Source organism: Montipora foliosa, chromosome 5 (assembly GCF_036669935.1).
Source record: "Montipora foliosa isolate CH-2021 chromosome 5, ASM3666993v2, whole genome shotgun sequence".
In the NCBI taxonomy this organism is placed as follows: domain Eukaryota; kingdom Metazoa; phylum Cnidaria; class Anthozoa; order Scleractinia; family Acroporidae; genus Montipora; species Montipora foliosa.
The window spans coordinates 44,672,425-44,684,924 of NC_090873.1; the positions used below are offsets into that span (position 1 = coordinate 44,672,425).

Consider the following 12,500-nt stretch of genomic DNA (forward strand, 5'->3'; position numbering starts at 1 on the left):
GTAAACTCTCATTGTGCCTGAAGAAGGTTGGTTTAGCCAGCCGAAATATAGTACACCACCAAAATCAAATCTACGTTGTATCGGCTCTTGCTCAAAGTATTTATTGCCGCTTAAGCAGGAAGTAGGGAGGGGGGAGGGGGGGGGGGGGGGTGGCTCTTAACTACAGAAAAACAATGGTTGCTAAGGATTAACAATGGTTGCTAAGGAATGAAAATCTGACATCACTTAAATCATAACGCGCATGCGCAACTAGTCTCAGTTCTCCGCCGTGCGTTTCAGTGAAAGGAAGAGGCGGTTTTTTGACCGGATGGGAACCGTCCCATCATTTTTCGTAAACTGTAGCATGGAATTTCTATTTGGACAAAAAATGGAACCAATGTTTTGAAAAATGTAGCAAAGGAGAGCCTTATGATGTAATAATCTTTTTAGGAAATAATTTCTTTTAAAATCCATGCTGAAGATTTTATTTTAGAATGTTGTCATACTGTTGTGTTAAAAAAAATTGTGAGTTAAGTCGTTGAGTTTTTAGGCATTTGCTGTTTTGGTCACGTGATTTACCAAATATGGTAGTGAGTCGAACCAGACAAAGGAATGTTAAACAGAACATACTTAGCAAAAAAGGATAACAGTAGAGTTAAAGAAATTTGAAAATTGACAATTTGAAGGGGTCCATAGCAACAGTTTGATAGTTAAGAGCCACCCACTTAATGTCTTGTATTCTTTCCCAGCGTGTTTTTTGTCTAGTTATATATGTAAATCTGCGACTTTATTGACAAGTAACGAGCACAAGTCCGGAAGGTAGTTTGGGAACCGTACATTTGCTCTCTTGTCAATAATAGCAAAGCTTGCGTGACCGGGCTACACGTACTTTACACTGTGTAACGCCCAGCGTGACACTATAAGCAGCCAATAGGTTAATTATCACCCTTAATTATCAACGCAAAAGATAGGAATATCGCCATTTCTTTTAATATTTACACTTCAGCTATTAAAAGCAATTTGCACTATTTTAATTTGGGTAACTTTTATCTACGTGCGACCATGTAGTTCCCAACACCTCCCCTCCCCCACTAGTTAAAAACCACCTCTTTTGGTGTACGCGCCAAAGGAAACCTCCCCGAGGGTGACATTGGGGTCTGGGGAAAGCGCGATATTTCGGAAACTGTAGTCCGAAAAGTTCGGAATTCCGGCATGATCAAACCCTACGGAAAGCGGTGCTCGTATTTTTTTTGGTTCACGGTACTCGGTGCAGAAGTTACGTCACGGAATTATCAGACTTCCGGTTGCTCCAGGGGAAAAGAATTGGAAACTCTGCAGCCTTCCTCCTTGGTGCAAAATCACGCTTTACAAGCACGAATCGTTTTAGCAATCGTTTGCTGTACTAAGGTAATACGCGCGCACAGAGCAACATGGGGAAGAAAATGTATAACATTAATTTCGTTTTGCTGCCTCACACGTTGCATAACCAGAGTGGAGGAAACTAAGTGACACCTCACGCGCTCCCTGTTCTTGCCATAAAAATTTGCAGCATTCACCTGGGAAGGCTCCTTATATTACACCAGGTACACAGGGTCTCCTTTTAAATTGAAAGATAAAGTCACCAGAAAGGCCTCAGAAGTGAGTGATAAGAATTCAACATCCAAACAGAGGGACAAGTAAACAAAGGCAAAAAGCGATGCAGTTTTAATGATTCGTTAATGCACAATCAACTTACTATCACAGGAAGCAATGCTGTGTATTATCACGTTAACAGTGTGACTGCCCAGGTTATTCAGTATTAATCCTTAACTAATGATGACATAATTTCAGACGGGAAAGGTTAGATTAAAACAAACACAAATCAATTGAAATAAAAATGGCTTTTTTTACAAAGCAACAAAGTCGTGCTTTTTTTACGATGGAAAAATATTGCTAAAACAAAATAGTTATTAAAATAGATAATTAAACTGGAACTTCGCTTTTTTTATCAGAATTAGGCCATCCCCTTTTTTTTCTCCGTTTCGCGTCGTCCGACCGACCCAAATTTTGGGCATTTTCCAAAAAAAAAAAAAGTTAACGACGTTTTTAAGCCATTTTTATGTCGCGCAGGAGTTTCGGTGGTTGATCCTTTTTCCCACGCTGTCTTAATTTGCCACAACATCCGCCAACTTTTCCGCCATATTGATTTTGGGTTCACGTCTTGTTGTTTTCTTGGCTCCACAGCTATGATGCCGGGGTACCAGGTCTCCGATTCCGAGAATGCTTATGACTTTTTTTTAGGTTTTTTTTTTCAATCCGACCGACCGACCCAATATCAGGAAACGCATTCAACGGTAAACAAAAAAAGGGGATGGCCTCTGGTTATAGACAGATGTATACCCAAATCTCGCTATACTTTATCCAGACATGAAGAAAAATAAGAGAAAAACTTGGAGCCAAATAGTACCCTTACTAATACTTAATTTTGGGGGTGGAGAGAGAATCTTTGTTGACGCCTAATTTCAATACTGTATCTCACTTTTCTTTAGATGTTGATTTTGTGTTATTCAAGTATGGCTGCCTGGATTTCCTACCAAACAAATCTTTCATAAATAACGAATTCTTTTATAATATTTCCTCTCAACATAGTAAATATCAATTCTAGAGTGAAATATATAACCTCAATAATTTTCTCCAATCTAATATATAGATGCTTGAAGTTGGCTCATTGTTAAATATATTAAATCTTGACATTATTTACCCTTGTAAAAGAATTACACAGATGACTTGAATCAAGAAACAATATCCATAACATAATACATAGAGTCAGTATTATTACTCCAAGTGGCTGCTGTTGTATTGCCTAGGGATACTCGAAATAATGCAAACAATGGTTACTATTCAATGTTTGACCTTGGATATTGCGTTTCTAGCTTTCTGATTGGTTTACTTGTCTCTTTACATGTCATTTACACCTTTCACAAGTCAGGCAAGGGCTATATCATAAATACCAATATATTGATCTTTTGCTCACAATGTATTTCTTGATAGTTAAAATTTCCTTAAATCCCTGAAATCTGTTATTATGTTACAGCCTTGTAATGCTGTAAATAATTACAGCCAGAAGAAAAGTTGATACCACAAAAATTACTGAAAATAAAGATACTTGCCAATTCAAATCCCGGGGGAGGTACTGCCATATATGGACTATATAGGTATGTGCCGCTGTGAAGGGTATGGTTTTCAAGCAGTTTACTCTAGGATAGAATATATAAATCATAGCCTTTCGCTTTAGAATAGGGTATCATTTTTCAAGACACTGACCAGTCGGTTGAAAAGAAAGGAAAAAGGAAAGGAAAGGAACTTTATTTAAGTGTCTAGTAGATTTAGCGCTGGAGCACTAATTGGGGGCACTGTAAAGTGAAATTAACAATTGACACAACAATTCAAATGTTGATTTTTGAGGAGAGGGGAAACCGGAGTACCCGGAGAAAACCTCTCGGTGCAGAGTAGAGAACCAACAAACTCAACTCACATACGACGCCGAGTCGAGGAATCGAACCTGGGCCACATTGGTGGGAGGCGAGTGCTCTCACCACTGCGCCATCCCTGCACCCCAGGGAAGATTTTATCAAGACTAAGGAAACCAGAAATTCACACTCAATAATACAAAAAAAAAACAAATCGGCAAAGTTTAAGTTTACCTAACTCAGCCTCAACAGTGTCAATAAATGGCTATCATGAAACACCTCTGGACATTATTAACTGTCAAGAATCGGAATTTAGTCGGAAATCGGTGGGAGTTTACTCTAGTATAGGGTAGCAAAATTCAGCTGAACTAGCTCTGGTATAGGCTAAGGGTTCCAGGGTCCTAGCAGCACATCCCACCCAGAAATTCCTAAAGTGCCCTCCCCCCCACTGGGATTCAAATACACTCAAAGTCTGGTCACAGAATTAATACCACTTATAAACTATAATCTTGGACATTTCAAATGGAAAATGAAGACCACCCCTCTCCCCAATTTCAATGATGAAAATATGGCGGGATTCAACTTGCGCATGGATTTATCATTCATTTTGGGGGAGGGGGTACTAATTTTTCATTTAATTTTGTTCAAGATTGTAGGCCTAAAAACAAATTCCATTCTCTAGCTAAATTACTGATTGTGACTGGCGTGCCCTGAGACGAGTTGTCATTTCAAAGTTGCCACCCATAGATTCTCCCACAGCACTTCGCCTTGATCTCCTTTTTGTAGTTCTCTGATCCTGAGCACCCATTGGTGCAGTTTTGGTTGTGGATTTTTTGCTCTGCTCCTCGGCATCTGGGTGAGATACGTTTACTACTGAACCATTGTGAAAGCCATTGGATGCCATGGACCTGTGTGCAACACTGTGATCTTGGAGAATGTGGTTACCATTGGTCTTCACATAATTCATGGTTATAGTGGATGGGTCCTCAGCAGGAATTTCCTCCAAGAAAATTGGTTTTTTGGTGCCCTTGTATGAAAAAAAAAAAGAAACATTTTATCATCATCTGGCTCAATGCTACCCTGCAGGAATCCTTTTAATCATGACAGCATTTACATTTATAAACTAGGTGACGCTGTACTCTTAATACCCTAACACTTTGTACAATAATATTGTTGGTCTTTTTGGTTTCGATCGCCTTTATTGTAAATAAGGCTCTAGGGTATGCTTAGAATTTCACAAGGGAAACGTTATGAGGGCTTTCCCAGTAGAGGGGACCTCGTGTTCTTTGTAACCCCATCTGCCTTCAGGCAAATTTGCAAAATAGCACCTACTGGGAACAATTCTTATCATTCAAATGTCCCAACCATTGGAACAAAAAGAGCTTTTTGATTCGGTATTAAATAAGTCTCTGGTTGGCATTCAAGTACTTAAAAGATGTCATCAACAATCCCTCTAAATAAATTTAAGACAACCCAACTCTTTAAAGATTTGTTTTGGCATTACTCATTGCTATCATCAGTTTAATTTAATCTACAAACCTTTATAATTGGAAAAAGTTAAAATTTAAAATTTGGTTACAATGACAGTTGTATGAGTATTAATGTCGAAACATGTCTTTAAAAAGTTGACGTTTCGAGCGTTAGCCCTTCGTCAGAGCGAATCGAGGAATTATGGGTTACGTGTAGTTTTTATAGTAGAGTAGGAGCTACGCTATTGGTGGTAACATGGCAACGTGAAAAATAGAAATATATTAGTTAAATGAAAAGCGTTCGTTAATACCGTGAGGATTAAGGGTGCCGATTTGGAAGATGAATTTTTGTTTCAGATTCTTGCGGCCTTCCGTCGTACCTAGATGTACTGTAGGGAAAGGCCACAGATAGCCATGTGTTTTTTGGCGTGGATTAAAATGGCGAGATTAAAATAGGGAGGTTTATTGCATAACCTGTACGTTATGCAATAAATTATACATTGGCGAGACAGGTAGAAGACTAGGTGACCGATTCCGCGAACACCTTCGCGATGTTGAGAAGAATGACAAAGATGCATCTAAGCCAGTCGCTCGTCATTTTAATCTCCATTTTAATCTCATTTTAATCCAGTCGCTCGTCATTTTAATCTCCCTAACCACTCCGCCTTTCCCTACATCTAGGTACGACGGAAAGCCGCAAGAATCTGGAACAAAAATTCATCTTCCAAATCGGCACCCTTAATCCTCACGGTATCAACGAACGCTTTTCATTTAACTAATATATTCCTATTTTTCACGTTGCCATGTTACCACCAATAGCGTAGCTCCTACTCTACTATAAAAACTACACGTAACCCATAATTCCTCGATTCGCTCTGACGAAGGGCTAACGCTCGAAACGTCAGCTTTTAGAATCTCTGTACGGTGGCCAATTTACATTATCAACTCTGTTGATAAAACCAAATTTTTGTATACTACTTCCCCACCGACGCAGCACCACAGTTTCTTTAGAAACTACCCCCTTCATTCTTTAAAAAGTTGGTTCATGTCTCTTAAATTTATTTTGATTTTGTCATTGTCACGAAGTTATGGAACAATCTCTCTACTATGGAATACAGGTATTCCAATCAATGTAAGCTCACATCCCTCTCAAACGTTTTTAACAAAGAGTGTTTAATTGTTTTCAGAAATTTAGATGCTAAGGCACCAAAATCCATATTTAAGTTCTATTTATTGTAAATCTTATCCATTTAAGATTATATTTAAATGTTTCAAAGGATCTCAAACATACTTTTATTCCTTTCATTATGTTTTTTGTTGACGGATATATTAACTAAAGGTTAGTCTGGAAAGAAAGGTTTTTTAGTGGATAATTTAATTTGTATGATCATTCAAGGTATAAATTACATTAAACAATTTAAATTAACTTAAACATTTAAACTGTTTAAGATATAAATTATTAACCTTTAACTTAAAGTATTACTATTTCTCCAGATTGACATTCCAAATGAGGGTGACCAACATTAATATTTTGACTTTTTTCCATTCAAGGATACCCAATGAGGGCCAGCAACAGTGACCTGCATCTTTTGTTTGTACCAGGAATGGGCTAGTCTCCCTCGCAGCCGTTTTTTGGATGTCACGCAACGTGACCGTTGCGTGACATCCAAAAAACGGCTGCGAGGGAGACTAGTAATGGGCTAGTCTACTTTCATATGCCTTTCTGATTAATTATTGTTATGTTCGCTTTGTTCTTTTGTTTCGTGGACATTAATTATTTCGGATCGGTATATGAAAGACCAGCCCAGTGTTGACCTACAGTAAGCAATTCAAAGAATTGTTGCTGTCTTTTTTTTTTTTTTCAGTGTTCCAAAGTTTTGCTGTAACCTTTTCAGTAATACTGTGCATATTTAATAACCAGTGCACCTGCTTACATTGGCTGTACTTATTGGAAAGCCTCTCCACCGTTAACATACTTGCAGTAAGAGACCTTTATATCTACCCTCACAAAGAATGTCTGAACTGGACATACAAACTGTTTAAAGGAATCTCTTACATATTTCTTGAACATTGCAAGTTTTTCCACTATGTTTTTCTTCAACATTTCCCCTTCCTAAACAAGGACAGGAAGAGTATAAAAAAAAAATTGAGGATCTAAAGAGCAAATTGCCTCCTCTGCAGTTAAGTCACTTCTTTTCTTTCATTGAGCTTCCAGTGGTAATGAAGAGGGACTGGGATAAATGAAAAAGTAAAAAGAGAACAGGGTGCAACAAAAATAGGAGGAGTTCCTCTCGTAGTCCCAGTCATCCTTCTGCTTTTCTTTTACCAAAGAAATCTGATTTATAAAGTCACTGCTACAGAGGAACAATTTTCTCAAGGAAACAAATCAGTCTGCAACTTTTTGCAGAGTGCATTAGATAAGTTTTGACTTCCTCCAACATTTTCTTTTTCACGAGTTTCATGTTTTGTGCTAAAAAGTGTAAAAAAGATAGCACTTTATTTTTTGCGTAACTTGGTCAGTCTTAATATTTCATTTAAATCAGTTTAAGTTTAAGCATCATCAACGGATGAAATATGAGATGGACCCTTTAAATAAATTATTCCATTAAAAATCAAGCTTTTTAAATCAAAAGACCTTTAAAATTTAAATTTAGTCTATTTTAGGAATTTTAAATTCATCTTATTGAGTTCCATGGTTTTGAGAATAAAAATTAATGATGACTTCCAGAAAAATAATTAATTGACATGTTAATCAAAGTTCAGTTCATTTAATGACCTTGTTGCAAATAATATTCACACACACACACACACACACACACACACACACACACCTCAGTGAATGCTTGTAAACCTCGTGTCCTCATTAGCTTTATTAATAATTTAACAATTTAATAATAATGCTCAAGTCATTGTAAGGGCCGATTTACACGGTACGACTTTGTCGCATTCGACAACGGCTTACGACAGGCCCACGACATGATTTACGATTGTTGTGTACGTCAGAAAAAATGTCGTAGCATTTTAAAACATGTTTTAAAACGCTGCGACAATCGTAAGTCATGTCGTAGGCCTGTCGTGAGCTTGTCGCATGCGACAAAATCGTATCGTGTAAATCGGCCCTAAAGCACATGTAGCTTTGCTCTACGCTCCCTCCCTCCCTCAGTCTGCCTTAATTCCAACAGAAATCAGGGTGCTTCTCACTATCCCTCCCTTGAAGGGGAGGACTTTCCTATATATAGCTTATGCAACAAGAGGGATGACGACCTACAGTATTTCAAAATGTGTTTACATACAAACAAGAAAAAGCAAACCTTTGATTTTGTCATGACCATAAAATAAAGCACAACTATGCTTATTGCCATCTGCAAGACAAAGATTTGAGATACTCTGATCATCCACTTTGCAGTCATTCAAAGAATGTTTAAGTGATGGACAGTAAAGCAGCGGCTTTTATTTTTGTTTCTAGCGTGCAAGGCATGTGGTATGTGGGACAAGTCTTGGCCTTTTGCATCTTTGACGTCATTTTCTCCTCCACCCAGCTCTCTCAAGATTTTAAAGTTAGTAATGGTGTACCAATAAATAGGAAAATTCCAGTTAAAATTAACAGGTACGTTTTTGAAATCAAGGCTTTAAACGTAGGTCACTTACTGTTAGGTAACGTAGCTTTGAAATCCAAAGAAAAATGAAAATTGATTTTTTGGTCATAGTAGAACTCTTAGGTCGTGTTTCATTAGGATCAACCATTTCAACCGCAACCAGTTTAGGTTGAAGTGGCTGAGGTTTCCCAATAGAACACTTTTCCAACCGTTTTCGGTTGAAACGCGGTAAAACGCCTGGGAATAGTTATTACCAGACTTCACAGCGTTTACAAGTTGAGGGAAAGCAACACAGGAGCCCGCGGCGGACTTTAAATGGCCCGCGTAAATGACAGTGGTCGCTGCCAATGCTTTTTCAACCGTTTCAACCTTGTTTGATGCGGGTTGAAAAAGTTGATCAACCAAACCAACTGAAAATGTTTTTTTCCGAATGGAACACTAAAAAACCCAACCATCCCAACTAACCAAAAACGGTTGATCTCAATAGAACATGTTAGTTTCAATGATTCAACTTTGAGTAACGGGAGTACTTTTGGAGGTGCAGGGGTTCAGTGCACCGGATTCTCAAACTATGGAATGTCTGAACTGAGCCTTGAACAGTCCACTCAAGCTGTGTAACCTTTCCCGAGCATGATGAGCATTGAGAACTTACTACTGAGACAAACCCCCATGTTCAAAACAAGCTTTGTACTGTAGGCCATGACCCATACTTTTCCAGTTTAATTTTGCACTCAGGCATAAACCAAACTCGAAAAAACAAGGTCCCAAGAGTTACAATGTGGCCCAGAAAAAATGGGTCAGAAACTAATAATTATATTGTCTTTTGGACCACACGATGATGGCCATACTTGAGAATACAACCCCCTCCATTGGCCAATCATGATTTCATGAGGGATAAACATTAACCAATGAAGTTATCTAGTTAACACAGCCATGAGAATGGAGTGATTAGTGTGGGAGGAAAACCACGGTATTCATGTAGACAAACCATTCAGTCAGGTTGAGATCGCCTCAAACTCAATCCACATACGATTGCTGAGGTTGGAAGTGTGGGGGTGGTTAATGAGTGCTGCCTTGGAATGCTAGTCTGACTCCTCAAATCAATTGTATGTAGCCCTGTTTCAATAAGAAAGTTTTCCTTGACAGGTTTCCCTGATACCGGTAATCATCATTGCTCACATGGTGTAATGATCAACAAGTTTTCCTTGACAAGGAATAACAATTATTATTGATAGTGTAGATGATGAAGAAGTTTCCCTGAAAAGTTTATAGCCTGTGCCTGCAATACTTGTTATTCAACAAGTACATAAAAAAATGTACCAGTCCCTAGTTTGTCGTTCCAGACCAACTTGCTTTTGTTTTAGCCACCACTTTGTATATTTTCACAGAAATGAGCATGCATGAGCATGATAATCGGAACTAATCTCATTAATGTTCCTTGCCACACTTTCCTTGTTGTCCGTTTACACGAACAAGTTTCATCCTTGACAATATTTCCTTGTGAAGGAAAAATTGTCAATTTAACCCTACATGTATTTTCTTGAGCAATTTCTCCCGGACCTTGTCAAGGAAAACAAGCTTGTGTAACAGGGCTTGTTTCTGTAATACAAGACATTCTTAGAGGGAAAACGCACGCAAATTTTATGATATGAAGACATATCTGTATGGGATATGATAAAAGAGGTTTTGTTTCTCTTTCATGACACTTGGTGATATTAATTACCTAAGCCATGGATGTGTGATCCAACTTGGCCTTGGGACTTCCTTTCCACCACAATAATATCTTACAGTACAACCATCATTACTGCAGAAAAAAGTTCTTGATCTGGGTGAGGAGAAAGGTTGGTGCAAAACCAGTCACCTCCAACCAAATAACACTATTACAACAAATTTAACCTTAAAAATGTTATTTTTTAAGATTAAATTTGTTGTAATAGTGTTATTTGGTTGGAGGTGAATGGTTAAAATAACAGAGCAGTTACCTGAAATAGCAGCCACAGAACAATACTGACAATTTCTGTTTTCTTGAACATATCCAGTCCATATTTGACACAGATCAGGCCCTCCATACATGTGATAGCTCTGGGAAAGAAAAAACAGTTCCTCTGAATAACAGGAAAATCACCTAATCTCCTCTAATAATGAAATTATTATTGTGAACCCAGGTCATGCTTTCCAAATCAAGAACATTACAGATTTCATACACATATTCCATGTTTGGAACTGCAAAGTTTAAAATCTTTTTATAGGCATTAAACTTGCTAACCCATTGACCCCTGGGAGTGAGACTTCATTAACAGATTTCAATTTGTCTAATGCCAGACAGTTTTACTTGTCAACTGGGGGCAACCTAGGGTGTTTGAGGTGTCAATAGGTCAAGGAAGTCTTGCCACAAAAAGCTGCTTCATTTAGGAAAGTTTTAGGGAAGTGGTCAAAACTACTACACTCGAACAGGACCCACCAAACCCCCCTACCCCAAAGGTGGGTCCTGTTCGAGTATAGTAGTTTTGACCAGTTATTTTATCCAGGTGATCTGGTGACGTAATTTGGAGGACTGGGAAGAAAAATTTTAACGCCATTTCCCACAGCCGCGCGCGGCCTTAGGTGTTGTTTCCAAACTCCCTGTGGTATTTCCATCGCCAAAACTCAACGGATCATTCTGTGTCTACCACATTTCCTGTTACTGAATGAACATTGAAGTACACCCGACGAGATCTAACCTCGCTTCTGCCATGTTGAATTCGAAAATGAGGCCGCGCGCGGTTGTGGGATACGGCGTTAAAATTTTTCTCCCCAGTCCTCCGAGTTCCGCCACCAGATCAACTGGATAACAATGGAGCCCTAAATTTCCAAACAATCAATGAATTAATTTACTCTTGAGGGGTATCATGGCAACTGTACACTTTCACTAGAAACTGACCAACTCATTGGCTACTCAGTTGGTCAGAAGGAGTACATGAACACAGGAGTGAATCTTATGGTCATGAATTGGAATTCTGTTCAATGTTCTGTATCCTTATGGACTGGTCAGCTCTCACAGCAAGTTTATTTGAAAACACTGGAAAAGTGACGTGTGGGTTTTGCAGTCCTATGTAGAGCAATTGCAGAAATCATGATATGAAATCCCCCGCAATGAATACTAATGCAGCAGTAACTTACATCAAAACCCATGCCTGAGTCCCTAGTCGCCTACTTCTGGTGTCCGTCACGTAAACATAGTACTGTCTACAAAAGAAGAAAACAAGAGTTGACAGACTTTCACATTCAACCAGTTAAAATTAAATTAAACTGAGATGAAAAAAATACAAATTACGTGCTACAGGTACCATAAAATTAAGTATACCTCTTCCATGTAATTTTTTCATCCCAGTTTAATTTAATTCTAACTGGTTGCTTTGTTTCTTCTACACTGTAATCAGGTATTTATTTGAACTTTTGCAGGCAATGTTTGAAGGTGAAGGATTGGCATTATTTCCTAATTAATTTTGGTTACCCACTGAGAACGAAAAAAGTTTTTTTTAAGTACCGATAAGCTGAAAGAAATTAGTGGCCAAAAAGTATGAGGGGGAATCGTTCTTACATCCTACCCTGCTCTCACCAAAGAGTGACACTTGTAGATAAACTCTTAACACCCTGGACAAACTCCTTCTCGGCAAAAGGGCTAAGCAACTGGATTCATTCAATACTGCAGCATGTACATGCAATGCACAAACATTTATCCTGTGGATCACACAAGATCAAGTTTACGCTACCTTAAAGATGGTGCCACAATAATCGCAATTAGACCCAGTCTATAGACATTGAGCCAGTGAGCAGTTGGAACCCAAAGGATATGCTTAAGAAAAAATGTGTTGAGCTCTACAATCTGAGGAAAATAAAGTATAATTAACAGGTTATTTAAGTATTTACTTCAGCCTATTTTCAAAGCAAGTCCAGAGATCATTTTTTTTTTCAGAATTTCATTTCGTAGTTTTCATTCACATAGAAAGTTAAACTAATAACTAAGT

The 12,500-nt window shown here is 38.2% G+C and overlaps 1 protein-coding gene across 2 annotated transcripts in view; it reads right to left on the bottom strand.

Annotated features, from left to right (window-relative positions):
• Positions 1-1,661: 1,661 nt before the first annotated feature.
• Positions 1,662-12,500, bottom strand: part of LOC138004346 (phosphatidylserine synthase 1-like) — a 32,632-nt gene continuing 21,793 nt past the window's right edge. Inside the window, exons 9-14 of one of the 2 annotated variants that reach the window (XM_068850835.1) lie at positions 12,246-12,358; positions 11,653-11,718; positions 10,476-10,575; positions 8,209-8,259; positions 6,954-7,010; positions 1,662-4,455 (exon numbers count right to left, since the gene is read on the bottom strand). In XM_068850835.1, coding sequence (XP_068706936.1) covers positions 4,111-4,455; positions 6,954-7,010; positions 8,209-8,259; positions 10,476-10,575; positions 11,653-11,718; positions 12,246-12,358 — 732 coding nt within the window. In that variant the 3' untranslated portion in view covers positions 1,662-4,110. The remainder of the gene's footprint in view (positions 4,456-6,953; positions 7,011-8,208; positions 8,260-10,475; positions 10,576-11,652; positions 11,719-12,245; positions 12,359-12,500) is intronic. The other variant, XM_068850837.1, reaches the window with a different exon arrangement.